Genomic DNA, 19,318 nt, shown 5'->3' with positions numbered 1-19,318 from the left:
ACTTTATATATCTGAACTCAGAATATATATGATCGCTGTGATGGAATGTTGATTTTGATTGGTGATTTTCTGCATTTTCCAAAGTTCCATCAGGTAGCCTGAGTATCAGCTGTCCATGTCAAGCAGATTGTTGACACAGGAAATCAGTCTTCTTGCAAAGGATGTAAACATTTTAATCAAACTATTATACTAAATCAGAGTATTCACAATGATCGTATTATCGAATGCATGTAAAATGTACCCAATGATAGGACATAGCCTACTTCTCAATGAGATGACTCAACAGTCAACTACACAATATATTGTGCGTAAATGCTCTCCAAACCATTTTTTTAATGAATCGTAAATACTTCCCTAATCCTAAATTATCTACAAGATCAGAGTCTTTTTAAATCTACCAATTGGTGCAGAAATGGAGGGGAATGTGCATATATTTAGATGAATTTCTGTCATCGATCCCTAACATTCTGAACAGTTCTCCTGATAAGGGAAATCATTCTTCTTGCAAAGCATGTCAACATTTAATCAAACTATTACATTAAATTAGAGTATTCACAATGATTGTATTATTGAAGCATGTAAAAGGAGGGTAAAATCAAATTGAGGGGAAGGGAAGTGTTGGCTGGTTGACTGGCTGATCACAAGGCAGAGTCATTAAGAGGAAAAGCCCCAGGCAGGCAACCCAACCTGGCACCAGGCCAGCCACCCAGAGCCCTTTTATATTTAAGGAACACTTAAGAAACTGTGTGCAGTACTGGGGCCAGGGTTCACCAACAGACTGATATGAAAAGGCCTGATTGTGTTGTAACTGTACTAAATATTATTTAACATGGTGGAATCACTTGTCTATGGTAGCTTCTAGCCAGGTGAAATGTGACAGACGCAGCTGTGGGATGTGTTAATGTGTTGTTTTGACGCACTACGTGTCATGATGAAGTCAGCGAATAAAGAGGTGTTGGAGTCCAGTGTGTACAAAGGTAAAAGGCCTCGAGTGTCACGACTTGAATTTTATATTATGGGGCAGACGCTTTGCTGTCACGGTAATGCATCTAGCCACTCTGCATGATGTTCCTTGGGCGCCCCAAATTAAAATGGGGGTAGAATTAGCTTATCGAGTTACCGCTTGCAGCTCAACACACACAGTAAGCCATAAGAATAAATGACAGGCATGGGGATCTGTGAGCTTTAACAGGAGAAGTGTGAAGAATCGCTGTCTAGGTGAAGATCCAGACCCCTGCTTCTATGACACACACACACACACACACACACACACACACACACACACACACACACACACACACACACCTGGCAAAACCAGAGATTTCAACTGCTATGTAAAACCAATGACACTCCATCTCCCATGCAAAGCAAATACATAAATGAGAGAGAGGTCTCTAGGCTGAGGGGAAAAGCAATGTGCAAATCTTCTAACCTTGTTTACCTCCATCTCTTTGACTGGGTGACTTCCCACTTATACCGACAAGAGGACTGACACACACAGTAAACACAAGTTACACACCTTTCAGTTGAATGTATTCAGTTGTACAATTGACTAAGTATCCCCCTCTCCCTTTCACACACTCTGCTGATGAGTCACCAGCATACCAAGCACCCTGTTTTCTCTTTCTACCAAAAGGTCTAATAACACTACAGAGTGGAGTTGAAGTGGTGCATTAACTCATGTTTAAATGCATTTCAGGCGACACGCCTCAGCTGTTACCTTACAGAGTCATCTTCCTGGTTCACATGGAGGCGAAACCATCCATTGAGTCCCCTTCACTGTGCTGACTTAGCCTAACTTATAATGCAGTGATACAATGTGGTCTGTTGGTATTAACAATATGGCCATGCTGACTGTCCTATAGACTCACAGATTCTGTGATAAAACCTACAGTACTAATAACTCTTAGATGAGTGGGAGGCTGGCGAGGAGAGCCCCACCCTGGAGGACCATTCAGACAGTCCATGAGCCCAAACCTGGAGGACCATTCAGACAGTCCACGAGCCCCACCCTGGAGGACCATTCAGACAGTCCACGAGCCCCACCCTGGAGGACCATTCAGACAGTCCACGAGCCCCACCCTGGAGGACCATTCAGACAGTCCACGAGCCCCACCCTGGAGGACCATTCAGACAGTCCACGAGCCCCACCCTGGAGGACCATTCAGACAGTCCACGAGCCCCGCCCTGGAGGACCATTCAGACAGTCCATGAGCCCCGCCCTGGAGGACCATTCAGACAGTCCACGAGCCCCGCCCTGGAGGACCATTCAGACAGTCCACGAGCCCAACCCTGGAGGACCATTCAGACAGTCCACGAGCCCAACCCTGGAGGACCATTCAGACAGTCCACGAGCCCCACCCTGGAGGACCATTCAGACAGTCCACGAGCCCCACCCTGGAGGACCATTCAGACAGTCCACGAGCCCCACCCTGGAGGACCATTCAGACAGTCCACGAGCCCCACCCTGGAGGACCATTCAGACAGTCCACGAGCCCCACCCTGGAGGACCATTCAGACAGTCCACGAGCCCCACCCTGGAGAACAATTCAGACAGTCCACGAGCCCCACCCTGGAGGACCATTCAGACAGTCCACGAGCCCCACCCTGGAGCACCATTCAGACAGTCCACGAGCCCCACCCTGGTGGACCATTCAGACAGTCCACAAGCCCCACCCTGGAGGACCATTCAGACAGTCCACGAGCCCCACCCTGGAGAACAATTCAGACAGTCCACGAGCCCCACCCTGGAGGACCATTCAGACAGTCCACAAGCCCCACCCTGGAGCTGCATCAGAAGGCCCACTCACTCACACAGCCCAGTGGGACCAGCCCAGGATTGTCAACTATGCAGACACTCCTCATCTGTACTTCCCCTAGCACTACTGCCAGACACAGAGCAAGCCAGCCCCCAGAGAGCTGGAAGATAAAGCAGATAATCGGGAGGCTAAAACCGACATGTATTCTAAACCCCCCCTCCCCCCCCCCCCCCCCCCCCCCTCTTTGAGATACATGTTAATGTCAATGGAGCAGAGTGTTGTAGGTGAACAACAGGCTTGAGTCACTCCCGTCTGCCTTCTCCTCTTCTTCCCATGCGAATGTGTCCAAGATCTGTGAGCTGTGTTTATTCTTGATAAGTACACACAGCTGTCAGCGTCCAGCGAACAATGCTGGCAGCTCCACATGCGCAACAGACAGGGGACACATCACAGATCCTATTCTCAGAGGTACTACACTAGCTATCTATTCTCCTGCATGTTCAGACCAGTGTGTGTGACGTCCCAGCCACATTAGCGTGTGTGTGTGTGTGTGTTTTCGGAGGGTTGAAGTGATTCACAGCAATCATTCAATGGTCATATGATGTGTATCCAGCTCAACTCAATGCTACGTTTTGTCTAGATATGCACTGTAGAATGTAGATTGGCCTACAGATGTTTTGGTTAGATATGCACTGTAGAATGTAGATTGGCCTACAGATGTTTTGGTTAGATATGCACTGTAGAATGTAGATTTACCTACAGATGTTTTGGTTAGATATGCACTGTAGAATGTAGATTGGCCTACAGATGTTTTGGTTAGATATGCACTGTAGAATGTAGATTGGCCAACAGATGTTTTGGTTAGATATGCACTGTAGAATGTAGATTGGCCTACAGATGTTTTGGTTAGATATGCACTGTAGAATGTAGATTGGCCTACAGATGTGTTGGTTAGATATGCACTGTAGAATGTAGATTGGCCTACAGATGTGTTGGTTAGATATGCACTGTAGAATGTAGATTGGCCTACAGATGTAGGATCTTAAATTTAGAATAACACTTTGTTCATCCAGGATAGATGTTGTTGTTCTTTGGCATCACCTTCCATTAAAAGGATCACATACATTTTCACATCATACACATTTAAACCAGTCAGTCCATCACATTTCATACACTAAAAACATAGCGGACATTGATATGTTCACTCACAACTGACCGCTGTCCCAAACTGCACTGGATAGAGAAGTGATACAATTTACTTTGCATTTAGTAGTCCATAAGCACAAGGAACGAAGGAATGTCTGAACACGTTCTTCTTGGCTATGGGCATTCTGAAGCGCCGGCCAGAGGGAAGTCTCTCAAACTGAGGGTGTAGAGTGTGGGAGGGGTCGGCAGTTTGCTACAGCATGAACATAATCCTGGAGAAACAGAAAAATGTGAATTATTATGTGGATTATAATTAAATTGAAATTTTTGTAGGGGTTGATAGATTTTTCATAAGGAAAAATAAACATTTCAAAGTGGAAATTAAACTACAGAAGCCTTTTTAAACCTCAAATACACAAGTTTGAAATGTTCTGCGTTGTGATTAAATGAAGATGTTAGTTATACAGTATATGAAAATATATATATTTTTAAAGTAATCTAAACCCAATTAAGGATAAGAACACCAGTCATTATTACATTATTCGCACAAAACCACAGCCTACTATCAATCTAGCCCACCTCAAAGTAAACATTGTGATATTTTCAAATCCCACATAAATATTACATGAGATTCTGTTCTGTTAATAGCTGGCATGTTCCACTGCTGAACCAGTTGATCAAGAACATTAGAGCGAGAAGGCCTCAGGGTACGTCCCAAATGGCACCCCATTTCCTATAAAGTGCACTACTTGTGACCAGGGCCCCATAGGGCTCTGGCTAAAAGTAGTGCACTATGTAGGGAATGGAGTGCCATTTGGGACGTACCCTGAGGCCTCCTCGCTCTAATGTTCTTGACTGCTCGGCGCTAAAGAAGCTGAGAAGTGAAGTTATCGTGGTGATGATCTAGGACTTGTCACGGTGCTATTTAAAGTGATACACCCTCAACTACATCTTACGTAGGCTATACGTGTATAAAAGGTAGTTATAGTTATTATAGTTAGTAGTTATGATCATGACGAAAAGGAAAGGACCTGTTTCACTGTGCGGCTACGATTGAGGGATTCGGGCATTGTGTCATATTTAATGTCAATGATGGTGAAAGTGACAAGACATAGGCTATTGCTCCATTGCCCAGACAACTGTGAAAGGGACATCATTGTGGACATCACTGTTTTGCAACAGTAGGAGATCTCCAGTTCCAACACTAGTCCCCATTACTCAACGAAACACACAGCTTCACCCCAAGACTTAACTGGGTCGCAATCTCCAAACACCCATCTCCTCTCCAATCATTGGCACACACACACACACACACCCCCCCCTACTCAACAGTCCTGTTTTTTCAGATGGCCACTGCATTGCATGCGGAGAGCAGACAGACGGTTTTGCCATCCCTGCTTCTCAAAATAGCCCAGTTAGCACACCGGGGTCAGATGGTTTTGAAATGCTGCCGGAGCTGGAAGGACACGTGGAGGGCTTCGAGTGGCCCCAAGGACCGAGGCCTCAAGGAGGAGGTATCGCACTCCGATGACAATGAGAGAGAGACCAGAGAGAGAGAGAGGTATGGGGGGGCTAAATAAGCTGACAGAGGAGTGAGGTGAGACTCGAGGAGAGGCTAAGAAAACACCTGTGGCTTTCTCCCTCAGGAGACACGAGGAGAGCACTTGAAGGTCCTCGACGGGACTAAATATACGACCCACCAGTGGAAACAACATGGCCGCTGGTGGTCTGATAATGGATGGGGTGAGGGAGGGGAGGAGGGGGGGGGCGCCGGCAGGTGGAGAGGGCATTCGGTTCATTGATTATTCATTAGCTTGTCCGATGACAGTGGAATACCTTTCATTTCTGCTTACGGATAAGATCAGGCAGACAACATCAGTAGATAAGTGCCATGTGGTGTTCTGAATAAGTATAATTCAGGACCTACGTTACGCAATGGTGTTTGAGAAAATACTCGGAGAATTGCAGAGTATCATGTGATTAGCTACAGTATGTGCATATCGACTACAACTCACGCTGAGATAAGTCAATCGACAGAGTCCAGGCAGTACTGACAGAACTGAAGGGGAAAGCTGTTTGGTGAAATCTACTCTCACTTCATCATCCTAGGGACTGAGTTAGGCTATTGATTGGTCAGAAAGTAGGCCAATGCCTACCGTAGCAGGAGAACATGCAGTCTCCTAATGATTTGACCACATCAGTACCCTCTCCCCTCAGGGCAGCAGTTAGAAGAGAGTGAGTCATGGTAGAAACGGAACAAAAAGAACCATTCAAACACTCAGTAACACCAGATCAACTCTAGCCAAGAACTCTTAAACCACCCCTCCTCCTCCCTCTATCTCCAGGCAAAACCAGCTCACCAGACTGCTATGGCTGCGGTGAGACCAAGCCTAGCCAATCCGGTTGTCTCTGGGTAACTGTCTCCCCTCCGCCCTCACTGTTCTTTCTAAAAACCACCACGGAGCCAACCCTGCCCTGGAGTCCTGAACCACATCAGAGAAACTTCTGTTATGGCATCCTGGCATTAGAGAGAGGAGAAACATACCAGATCCATTACCCAATGCAGCTGAATATTCTGATCTAGGATCAGTTTCCCCTTTCAGATCATATTGAGTAAGATTGTATGGGCAGGGAGGACCTGATCCTAGATCAGCACTAGATCAAAGAGGAGAAACATACCAGATCCATTACCCAATCAAACTGCAGTCTTGACAGTTTAATTTCTCCCAGTTGGAAGGTACTTCCAAATCCTTCCTTGCTAACCAACTAACTAGACCCTCGTCCCACGCATGCTGCCCTCAACGGGTTCCTATTGGTTACCGGGCCTGCCCACGCTCCAGCTCCATCCAGATTTGACAATCCCATGGTGACGGGCAACTGAGTGGTTCTGGGATGTTGCTGGACAAATCAGTCTTCTGGAATTTATAGGGTGCACCCCAAAAGGGCTCTGGCCTAAAGTAGTGTACATAGGGAATAGAGTGCCATCTGGGACGCAGAGCATATTGTTGGTTTATAGCAATATACTGGAGAAGGATTGACGTCATCTGGTAACACTGACACGTACGATGATGTTCTTCAGAACAAGTGTGTGCCGAGAGTTGTAGTTCACGTCTACAAGCGCCCCTTATTGCAATAAGTGTCTCTACGGTTGATAAGTATCAACTATAAAAGACAGGTGGAGAGCCTGTTGTCTTGCAGTAACGCTCACGGCTCTAACCACATATGTTGTTTCCCACTGGAGACCTGGGTTCAATCCCCATGTCCTCCCTTCTCACTGTCTCTCCCCCTTGTTCCATCTAAATAAAGTGCAAAACATACCTAAGGAGAATGGAATTCGACAGGATAGCAAGTTTATTAGTCAACTTGACCCACGACCTCTAGGGCTCCTTCTTGTGATGATTAGAAGTAGGCCTAGAGGGGCCTTCTGAGTGGCGCAGAGGTCCAGATCTGGGTTTAATCCCAGGCTGTGTCGCAGCCAGCCATGACTGTGAGACCCATGAGGCGGCGCACAATTGGCCCAGCGTCGTCCGGGTTAGGGGAGGGTTTGACAGGCCGTGAACTCCATGTCCCATCGCGCTCTAGAGGGTCCTGTGGCGGGCCGGGCGCATGCAAGCTGACACGGTCGCCAGGTGTACAGTGTTTCCTCCGACACAGTGCGGCTGGCTTCCGGGTTAAGCAATCAGTTTGTCAAGAAGCAGTGAGGCTTGGCAGGGTTGTGTTTCGGAGGACGCATGGCTCTCGACCTTCGCCTCTCCCGAGTCCGTACGGGAGTTGCAGCGATGAGACAAGACTAACTACCAATTGGATATCACGAAATTGGGGAGAAAGACAAAAGTACCAAAATAAATATTAAACAATAAAAAAAGTAGGCCAAGAGTAGGCAGTGAAAGGACAGTTACTAGGGTCGTGAAAGAAATGAGACAAGGAAAGGAGACAAGAAAAGGAGATAAGGAAAGGAAGCGATGCAGTACTATTAGAATCCAGTTGCCTGTGGGAGCTCAATGAGTTGGATCCTCTCAGCGTGTGAATCCAATTCCCAGTCAAATCGGACTTCATTAATCAACACATTTGGCTTTGAAAACCTCAGCGAGGCTCAAGGGGGAATGAAACCCCAGGGAATCTGTGAGGTTTCTGTGTGTTGTATCTGGGAGCAATTATTCATGCTTGCAGATATCACCCGACCCGTTCTACCTGCCAACAGGTAAAAAGCTTGCACGTCTTATTGTACCAGCTACGTACTGTACATAAAGGCCTATGGGCCAACATCCTGACTTTGACGCAAGTCATGCATTAATGCCAATGTTAGCTATGCATGGAAGTTTGGAATGAAAGGTTTGTTGTATTACCATTTTCAGCAGACTCAGGTGTGTCTTCCTGCTACTCAGCTTGAGATGGATAACTGCTCTGTCTCTCTCTGTATACATGTGAAGGGGATAGAATGATTGACATGTAACACTGTGCATGTTTGTTTGGTAAGCGTTGTTTGAAGGTGTCTGGGGCACGGTGCGGTGTGTGTGTGGGGGACGTGAGGGGGAATAATGAGGGGAGAGCTCAGAGGATGACTCATCCTCTACCCTCACGACCCAGACTACACACACACCACCCCATGCAAGGGCGGAGTGGAAACCTGTCACATAGGCCTCCAGGAGAAGAGAGAGAGGGTGTGTACTGTACCCAGCCCGAACCCACCATACAGGACTAGTGTCAGGGAGCGAAGCCATATGAACATATAATTCCTCACCTCCATAAGAGACATGCCTCTCATCAGCATCTCTGACTATTCTACTAACATCATAGTCCTTATGGACCCCAACGTGCAGTTAGCTACATCCAATGACAGTTGGTGTGAGTAAGTAGACGTTTAAACTAGGCCCGTGTAAATACAGATGTCTAGTTGAATGACTAATTAGATAGATATAAGTCCTGAAAGATCGACATATAGGAGCCCATACATAAGATGCATGGACTTAGTAGTCACTATAAACATATATGTAACAAAGACATGAGTCAGAGTCTCTGTCCCAGTGCGAATGAGGTTTGGGAGTGAGACCGAAAGGTGATATGGGGGAGCAAACAAAATGGCCGCCATCTGGGAGTGTTTGATGTTGGTTATCAGTGACTCTGCCATCTGTGGTATGAACTATGAAGGGGATCAAAACTAGGTGGGATGCAAAGTGTGAGAGGAGGGATTGGGGTGAGTGTGTGTGTGAGGGAACGGGCTGAGACGGCTGAAGAACTGCCGTTTTATGCAAGGCTCAGTCGCAGACTTCAAACGAGCTGTTGCTCTCTCCCGCTCTCTCCCTCTCTCACACAGAGAGCTCCAGCAGCGGTGTGGCCGCCATATTAAACACCTCCGTTCCTGCAGTGCTGCACGCACATACACAAAGAGAGACATACAAAACATCCCACACACAGAGTAACTGACATACAGACGTGGAATATACAGGAGGCCATGGTTGGCATACGGGAGTAGATGAGCCAAGTCAGTCCATCACGGACATCAAAGTCGACGGACTTTTTCCCTTGGAACATTTACAGACACGCACTTACACAAAAAAAAAATATATATATATATATTTTTTTACATATACCGGAAACGTGCAGTTAAATGTGTTGTCTTACAGGGTCAGCCATAGTCGTACGGCGGATCTGGAGCAAATTAGGGTTAAGTGCCTTGTTGGCCCAACGCTCTAACGTCTAGGCTACCTGCCGCAGCTACCTGCCCAATCATAAGCACTCTGCCAGACGTACACACACAAAAACACACTAGACTAGGACTGTCTTGGCTTGATGTTGTTCTTTCCTCAGTATAGTTGTCCAGATTGATCACTGTTATGCTGGCCATACATACAGTGCATTCGGAAAGTAATTAGACCCCTTGACTTCTTCCACATTTTTGTTAGCCTTATTTTACAATTGATTAAATAAAACATGGTTTTCAATATACACACACAAGACCCCATAATGACAAAGCGAAAACAGGTTTAGAAATATTTGCAAATGTATTCAAAATAAAAACAGAAATACCTTATTTACATAAGTATTCAGGTCCTTTACCATGAGACTCGAAATTGAGCTCAGGTGCATCCGGTTTCCATTGATCATCCTTGAGATGTTTCTACAACTTGATTGGAGTCCACCTGTGGTAAATTCAATTGATTGGACATGATTTGGAAAGGCACACACCTGTCTATATAAAAAGGTCCCACAGTTGACAGTGCATGTCAGAGCAAAAACCAAGCCATGATGTTGAAGGAATTGTCCGTAGAGCTCGGAGACAAAACATTACTGCAGCATTGAAGGTCCCCAAGAACACAGTGGCCTCCATCATTCTTAAATGGAAGACTCTTCCTAGAGCTGGCCGCCCAGTCAAACTGAGCAATCCGGGGAGAAGGGCCTTGGTCAGGGAGGTGACCAAGAACCCGATGGTCACTCTGACAGAGCTCCAGAGTTCCTCTGTGGAGATGAGAGAACCTTCCAGAAGGACAACCATCTCTGCAGCACCACCAAATCAGGCCTTTACGGTAGAGTGTCGAGACGGAAGCCACTCCCCAGTAAAAAAGTCACAATACAGCCTGCTTGGAGTTTGCCAAAAGGCACCTAAAGGACTCTGACCACGAGAAACAAGATTCTCTGGTTTGATAAAACCAAGATCGAACTCTTTGGCCTGAATGCCAAGCATCACGTTTGGAGGAAACCTGGCACCATCCCTACGGTGAAGCATGGTGGTGGCAGCATCATGCTCTGGGGATGTTTTTCAGCGGCAGAGACTGGGAGACTAGTCAGGATCAAGGCAAAGCTGAACGGAAACAATTACAGAGAGATCCTTGATGAAAACCTGCTCCAGAGTGCTCAGGACCTCAGACTGGGACGAAGGTTCACCTTCCAACAGGACAACAACCCTAAGCACACAGCCAAGACAACGCAAGAGTGGCTTCGGGACAAGTCTCTGAATATCCTTGAGTGGCCCATCTAGAGCCCGGACTTGAACCCGATCGAATATCTCTGGAAAGACCTGAAAATAGCTATGCAGCAACAGTCCCCATCCAACCTGACAGCTTGAGAGGATCTGCAGAGAAGAATGGGAGAAACTCCCCAAATACAGGTGTGCCAAGTTTGTAGCGCCATACCCAAGAAAACTTGAGGCTCTAATCGCTGCCAAAAGGTGCTTCAACAAAGTACTGAGTAAAGTGTCTGAATACTTATGAAAATATAATTTCATTTTAAAATGTATTTTATATACATTTGCAAATAGTTCTAAAAACCTGTTTTTGCTTTGTCATTATGGGGTATTGTGTGTAGATTGAGAAAAAAAACGATTTAATACATTTTACAATAAGGCCATAACATACTATCTATAGTGCATTCGGAAAGTATGAACACACACACCGTGGCCCCACCGTGGCCCTCCACAAGAACATCGTTGGCCAGCATAATAGGCTTGACGGATCTCAACAAAGCCATCTTAAGGGAGTTAGCCAACTACTACTACAGCCAATACATTAAAACCCACAGCCAAGAAAGGCAACTGTTATCTTCCCATTCAGACCATCTATGTGGAAGCAGTCAGTTGAGTTACGAGATATCTACATTTGGTGGTTCTGTCTACATTTCTTACGAAAAACTAAAAAGTTTAAAGTCACCCAACTGGCTCACATCCAAAGTACACAAAACATGGAGAGACTCACTTGCCGTAACAAAGCTGCAAAGTAAACCCATTAGGAGGCTTTGAGGCTTCAGTACACATTTATGCTCTTAGTTATATGCTCTTACTTATCAGATCTGGGCCTCTGAGAAAGCTTTAGGCCCTATAATCCTAGAAGATTCTACCAAGGAATTCTCCCGTCAATTTCAGTGTGTTTTCATCAGGCCCCGTGATCTGGCAGGCCGGCCTGCCGGGAGCCAAGCACATTTCTTTGAGTCATCAGATAGAGGGGGAGGAGAGGACTGGAGTTCCCCTCTCTCTCTCTCTCTCTCTCACACACAGGCAAACTCAACAAGCGCTACAACACACACACACACACACACACACACAGTTAAGCTAACTAAATAAGAGATGCAACCGACAACAGAGCTAAGCAAGCCAAACCCTATTGTTCCGGACCTCCCGAAGAAGTAAGCCTTCCTGAAATACCAAAAACAGTGGTTTGTAGTGAGTACTGCCAACAGGAGGTTAGTAGGCTACCTCAAAAAGGGTAAATGTTCATTGTTTGGGGGGGAGGGGGATACATGCTGAAGGGCCTGGTCACATGACAAGAACAATCAATAACAAAATACATTTGTGAAATGTCAGATACAGAAGTGATGGTATGGGGAAAATTGCATCGTTGTGTCCCAGTTAAAGCATAAGCCAGTAATTATGCAGACATTGAATGCTCTTTATCCTCCTTTTATGGTGGTTCAAAGTAGTCACAGTTTCCTGGGGTAACACCATCCAGGTTCTTAGACCGTGCTGACAGAACAGTAGTCACAGTTTCCTGGGGTAACACCATCCAGGTTCTTACACTGTGCTGACAGAACAGTAGTCACAGTTTCCTGGGGTAACACCATCCAGGTTCTTAGACCGTGCTGACAGAACAGTAGTCACAGTTTCCTGGGGTAACACCATCCAGGTTCTTAGACCGTGCTGACAGAACAGTAGTCACAGTTTCCTGGGGTAACACCATCCAGGTTCTTAGACCGTGCTGACAGAACAGTAGTCACAGTTTCCTGGGGTAACACCATCCAGGTTCTTAGACCGTGCTGACAGAACAGTAGTCACAGTTTCCTGGGGTAACACCATCCAGGTTCTTAGACCGTGCTGACAGAACAGTAGTCACAGTTTCCTGGGGTAACACCATCCAGGTTCTTAGACCGTGCTGACAGAACAGTAGTCACAGTTTCCTGGGGTAACACCATCCAGGTTCTTAGACCGTGCTGACAGAACAGTAGTCACAGTTTCCTGGGGTAACACCATCCAGGTTCTTACACCGTGCTGACAGAACAGTAGTCACAGTTTCCTGGGGTAACACCATCCAGGTTCTTAGACCGTGCTGACAGAACAGTAGTCACAGTTTCCTGGGGTAACACCATCCAGGTTCTTACACCGTGCTGACAGAACAGTAGTCACAGTTTCCTGGGGTAACACCATCCAGGTTCTTACACCGTGCTGACAGAACAGTGGTCACAGTTTCCTGGGGTAACACCATCCAGGTTCTTACGCCGTGCTGACAGAAGTGGTCACATGTCGAAGAGAGATGTGGTCATCAAAGTGTAGATGTTCTTCTGAAGGGCAATCCGATGTCAGATGATTGACGGTTAGTTCCAGAAAGTGCCTTCACAGCTTCTTCCTTCTCCTTACTCCGAGAATCCAAAACGAACCCAGCCAATAAATGTCAAATAAAAACATTTAAAACAATATTATTTAACTAGGCAAGTCAGTTAAGAACACATTCTTATTTACAATGACGGCCTACACCGGCCAAACCTGGACGACGCTGGGCCAATTGTGCGCTACCAAAACAAAGGGGGAGCTTTCAAATCCAAATCTTGAGAGCTCCAGCAAAAACGTTAAATTGGTCCCAGATCTGCTGCACAGTCTTGTCAACTCCTATGATCAGTGTCACGCAAGAGCACAAACAGATCTGGTACCAGGCTAGAGTTTTCCTGATTCCCTCCATTGAAACCAATCTGGATGATGGGATCTCCTTCTTGGTATTCGCGTTCTTCTAGTTCAACGTTGAGTGAAGATTTATCGTGGCCGAGCTCTTAATGATGTATCGAAGGGCATGATGTAAGAGAGAACTTAAGTCACGATGACAGACAATCTTCTCGCTGCATCGGATTGGTTCGGGTATTCCGTCAAAGCAGGGGGGAAAAAGATGAAGAGCTAGGATAAGTGAATAGTGAGACATACTGTAGTAGGAACCTCTCTTTGAAGTAAGAGATGAACCAAAGGCACTGTTTGTGGAACATTATTATTTTATTATTCTTTATTTTATTTTTTTAAATGGGGAGACACTTGTCTATTTTCCACCTGACTGGAAGCGGGAGGGAAGGAGGTGGAAGGGAGGGGAAACTCAAGACTGCTTTACTGTTTCCAGGAAGCAGGAAACGCAAAGAGTCCCCCCCTGGCCTGGTCTGTCCAGCCATATACAGTGCCTTCGGAAAGTATTCAGACCACTTGACTTTTTCCACATTATATAAGGTTACAGCCGTATTCTAAAATTGATTCAATAGTTTTCCCCCCCCCCCTCAATCTACACACAATACCCAATAATGTTAAAACAAAAAATATCACATTTACATAAGAACTCAGACCCTTTACTCAGTACTTTGTTGAAGCACCTTTGGCAGCGATTACAGCCTGTGTTCTTGGGGACCTTCAATACTGAAGAAATGTTTTGTTACCCTTCCCCAGATCTGTGCCTCGACACAATCCTGTCTTGGAGCTCTACGGACAATTCCTTCGACCTCACGGCTTGGTTTTTGCTCTGACATGCACTGTCAACTGTGGGACCTTATATAGACAGGTATGTGCCTTTCCAAATCATGTCCGATCAATTGAATTTACCACAGGTGGACTCCAATCAAGTTTTAGAAACAGCTCAAGGATGATCAATGGAAACAGGATGCACCTGAGCTCAATTTTGAGTCTCATAGCAAATGGTCTGAATACTTATGTAAGTAAGGTTTCTGTTTTTTGTTTTTAATACATTTGCAAACATGTCTAAAAACCTGTTTTTGTGTTTGTCATTATGGGGTATTGTGTGTAGATTGCTGAGGATATTGTTTTATTTAATACATTTTAGAATAAGGCTGAAACGTAAGAACATTTTGAAAAAGTCAAGGGGTCTGAATACTTTCCGAAGGCACTGTATCTATATCGAGAGAGAGAGAGAGATTCAGAAGAGAGCGAGTGTGTTAGTGTCAGAAAAGGAGAGCCAGAGCTCGAGTCGGTGAGATCGCCGTAGCCAATGCCCACGGAGATCAGTTACCAGTGGCCCCGCTGACCTCTCGGCTGATGAGGAGGTGTGAAGGCCAAACCTCTCAGGTGAACCTACGTTAAACAGTCATACTGACCACATTCCTCACAGCAACACATGAGACCTGGGTTAAAATACTATTCAAAATCTTTCAAATACTTTAAGCGTTTGTTCTGGCCTGGACTGTTCTGGGAAGAATCTACTGGTCCATTAAACCAGGCAAGCTCAAACGAGCAGAAATAAAGTATTTGAAATTATTTTGAATAGTATTTGAACCCAGGTCTGTAATTGATACGTGGGGTCTCAAAGGGCATCGGGAGAGAATAGCATCCGGTGTGTTTCCGAATACCCAAGTATCCCATGCTTATTCGCGCTAGTGACTCGATAGCTCAGAATTAAGATAGAAACAGTTATGTAAGCGGGAGAGAAAGGGCTAGAATGTTCCTCAGATATCCTTACAAGCAGATGGTGTGTAGTAGTGTCAGACTGAACACTAACTCATGTACACTGCCACCAGCACATACACACTGTGTGTGTGTGTAGATAAAACGTCCCAGTAACGGAGGCCAGAAGGAGAGGAGTGTGGGAGTTTCACTGGTGGTGCCAGGACCTGATGATACAGTAGAGAGGGAGAGAAAGAGGGAGGGGTGGGGGTCAGTTGGTCAGGCAGACAGTGAGAGGAGACAGAGAAAAACGTACACAGAGAAAGAGCTACATATACTGTATACATCCCTTCCCAGTCAGTGAACATCCTTCCCTCCAACCAGCCTCCCCTCTGGCCTCCATTGATAACGCTTGTCCTTTTCTCTCACACACACACACACACACCAAAGCTCCTGCCTGGCAAAAGGCAAATACAGTACATTTCAGTGGAAGAAGAGGCCCTGCGATCCCGAATCAGATTTACACGCTGCTACGCACAAGGACTCTAACCAATTTAGGTCTGTCATGGCTCCGTTTTATGTCTCAATGCAGTCATTGTGTGGCAACCAGTTATGTACAAAGGTACTCTAGAGGGCTGAATGGCTGCTTCAAGATGAAATGGAAGTCATAAATAAACACAGGGTATAGCTTTCATGCTGGGCAGTGGGGCGATGGTCCATTCTTTTCAGAGGTGGTACAGTACTGGAGGGAAATATGCCAATCTCTTGAAGTGTCTGACTGAGGTAGTGTGTGTGTGTGTGTGTGTGTGTGGGTGAGAGAGAGAGCCAGTGTGTGTAAGTGTACCAGAGGGAAAGAGAAACTGGGACAGACACCAGTGATTTGAGCTCTTCCCTGCGTTTCCTGCATTTCCTTTGTCGCAGATCGAGCGAACGAGGTCACCCACTCCTACGAGCCCTCAACCACCAGCGGCCTTGCTCGTCCTGGATATACACACACTTTACATTTTGTTCATTTAGCAGACGCTTGTATCCAGAGTGACTTACAGGAACAATTAGGGTTAAGTGCCTTGCTCAACAGCACGCCGACAGATTTTTCACCTAGCCAGCGTAGGGATTCGAACCAGCAACCTTTTGGTTACTGGCCCAACGCTCTTAGCCGCTAGGCTACCTGCCAAACACACGGCACTATTTTAACAAACCTATCGCAATAGTAAATCTAAGCGCAGGCGGTAGCACTATAGGTTCAGAGTGTGTCAGAAATATATTTTTTGCTATTTTCACTATCACAATTATCGGTGCACTTGGCTGGCGTTGGCTCGAAAAAGGTGGGTTTTGATGAATAAACAAGTTGTGGGTGTGTCCAGGCTTGGCCCCTCACTGGTCAATCAGAATGTGTTCCATGGCGAAATATGTGGTTGCTTCAAGTTGTGTATTTATGGTCTTATGTATCAACTTGGAATCAACTCCAAATCCAATGTTAGTCTGTTATAGCTTGTTAAATGGCTTACAGAAACCAAATAACAAAATGTAGACCTATCTTTGCTAAATACGTTCACTTGAACCCATTTGCAGTCCAATTTTTCTAAGTAATTGCATAGCCTCAATAGCATTCACACTGATATAAAGGCTAGGTCTAGCGTAAATTGCATTAAGGCTGAGCATGGGCATGCCAAACACTGTCAATAATCAGGATTAAATTGATAAAGCATTAAAAGAGAACGAATAATTCTAAACAAAACTAAGCAAAAACTTGTTTTAAATATAGGCTGTCACACTTACAGGCACCATCATTTCTCCCCGTGGGCATATAATATTAAAACAATGCAGACTATGGAGGGTTTTACACACATCCAAACTTTTCACAGTAGCTGGACAAAGATCTAATATAAAGAGAAAGAGAGAATGTCCACTCACCGTTATACGGCTCCCAAATAGGCTTATGTTTTATGAACAAAAATCAGAACCATCTTACAGATCAGATCGCATTCACACATCTCCAGAAGTTGCATTGCAAGCGTGCCAAGGACATTGTCACCCTAAAACCAGGATCATTCTAATAAGTTTGCTTGTAATAAAATTTGCTGAATATATTGATAAAAGTCACCTTGTCCGAGAGAGATTTACAAAAGGTCCCGCCAGGGTCAGCCTACACGAAACACAGCCCTTATTTGAAGTATTTCTAAAATCCCTTATGGGAAAAATGAATGGTGGAAAAACAAATTGGAACCATTTCCCTGTTTGACCGCTAGGTTTTATGGGCATTATGACACATTGACTGTGGAACTCAATAACCAACTGCGTTACCACTAAAACCAGCTTTTGGTTGGTCTTAAATATCCCTATCAGCGCTGCCTGAAATGAGCACTTTGGATCATGTTTTTAAAAGGACACCTCAAATACTTCCACCGTGCTCATCTGAGCGGAAGCGAGCTGATATAAGACAGGTAAATTGCTGAACCTGGCGTTTGGGCTGGAAAAAAGTAGTGCGGCAGTTTTTACATGACTAAATGTCAAACAAACGTGCGTTTGACACTAGCGCCGCCTTAATGACAGCCGAAAACAGAGCCCACAGTGTCAGACACACACCTGCGTGCATGCCAGGCTCGTGCAGTCTGTGTGTTCCAAATCACAATGCTACCGGCACAAAGGTACCATTCTGCCTGCCTTGTGCCAACGGTCACCTTTGCTTCCAAGATTTGCCACTCTGCCACTACTACTGGCACCTGCCCAAGGCCTAGATAGAAGATACATTAACATGGACGTTTCATGCGTCCATGTTATGCTGGAGCACTGGTGTTCAATAGACTAGCTAACTTTACTTCCATAGTTGACCCGTTATTGTACTATACGTAGGGCAAGTCATTTTTCCTGGTCAGTGTGTCAGAGTAGGAGTGCTGATCAAAAGTAACGTGGACAAATAGTCATCAATATATAGAGAACACAGAATCCTGAACACCAAACATAACGTCCAGAAATCTGAGTGTTGTGCGGTTTGATTTCTTCGTGACCTCCCTGTATGTGTCCGTTTCCTTCATCACTTCAGGTCTAATCCTTATTAATGAGAGGGGGCAGAACTGATCTTAGAGCAGCGATCAATACGGGCACAGGTCACATAACCAGGCTAGGTAAAATTCCTAGCCCTGATTCCAGTGGAATATATCAAATGCTTAGGTCAGACCACATGACCTAAGCAGGAAACACTCTGGGCCCCGACTGACTCAGTCCATCAGTAGTGATTGAGGAAACAGCAAACAGCCGAGCCTCCGCCTGCCAGTGGCCCAGGGTTGACCTGATGATTAACAAAGACTCGTGGCCACAGCCATCTCACTGGGCTATGACATGTAACATACCAGTGTTGTGTGCTGTTTAATCTCTATGGAGAAGTTCAGCCTAATAGATTTGTAAGCAGCTGTACAGGAGTTAGCTACTCACACATTGTTTCCACTGACCACAAGAACTGGGCCGTGTTCATGAGGCACCAAACGGAAGTAAACAGACTGAAACACGGAGGGACAGCCTGGACTTGCCCAATAAGAAATGCTCATGTTCATGTTTTAGAACACTTTCTGTTGCGTGCCGTAACGAACACGACCAACCCAAGGCCAGTGGATGACCAAACGAACTCCTGAACAAGAGAAGAAAAACAAGTAGAAACGAGGGAGCTAGGGGGTTAAGAGAACCGGAGGAAGTTTCTTTATCCACTGAATGATTTTTTTAAAAAGGGCCTGAGAAACCTTGGTGAGGGTCTATCAGTGCCTGTGATAAAGACTAGCGTAATTCATGTAAAAGGCACATTCCTGGTGTTGTGATGTAGAGAGGGCGTGGGAGTCAGGTGGGCCGGCCAGCATGCTTATCACCGCTCAGAGTAATGCACAGAATGAGGATGCAGGGTTCTGCATTGCGATCAAAGGTTTAAAGACCATGAGACTCGGAGGAGGGAGCTGTACGGCTAACACAGCAGATAACAGGGTAGGAGTGGAGCAGAGGTGGTTGGTGGGAGGAGCTATAGGAGGAGAGGCTCATTGTAATGGCTGGAACGGAATCAAACACGTTGTTTCCATATGTT

General features: G+C 45.7%; 1 protein-coding gene across 1 annotated transcript; it reads left to right on the top strand.

Annotated features, from left to right (window-relative positions):
* The first annotated feature begins 1,910 nt into the window (after positions 1-1,910).
* On the top strand, positions 1,911-2,930 carry LOC120023018 (extensin-like). Its single transcript, XM_038966972.1, has one exon. It carries the CDS (start codon positions 1,911-1,913, stop codon positions 2,928-2,930), a length of 1,020 nt encoding a protein of 339 aa, XP_038822900.1.
* The last annotated feature ends 16,388 nt before the right edge of the window (positions 2,931-19,318 follow it).

This window comes from Salvelinus namaycush, chromosome 2, assembly GCF_016432855.1.
Source record: "Salvelinus namaycush isolate Seneca chromosome 2, SaNama_1.0, whole genome shotgun sequence".
Lineage (NCBI taxonomy): Eukaryota > Metazoa > Chordata > Actinopteri > Salmoniformes > Salmonidae > Salvelinus > Salvelinus namaycush.
This window is presented reverse-complemented; position numbering and strand designations above follow the sequence as displayed.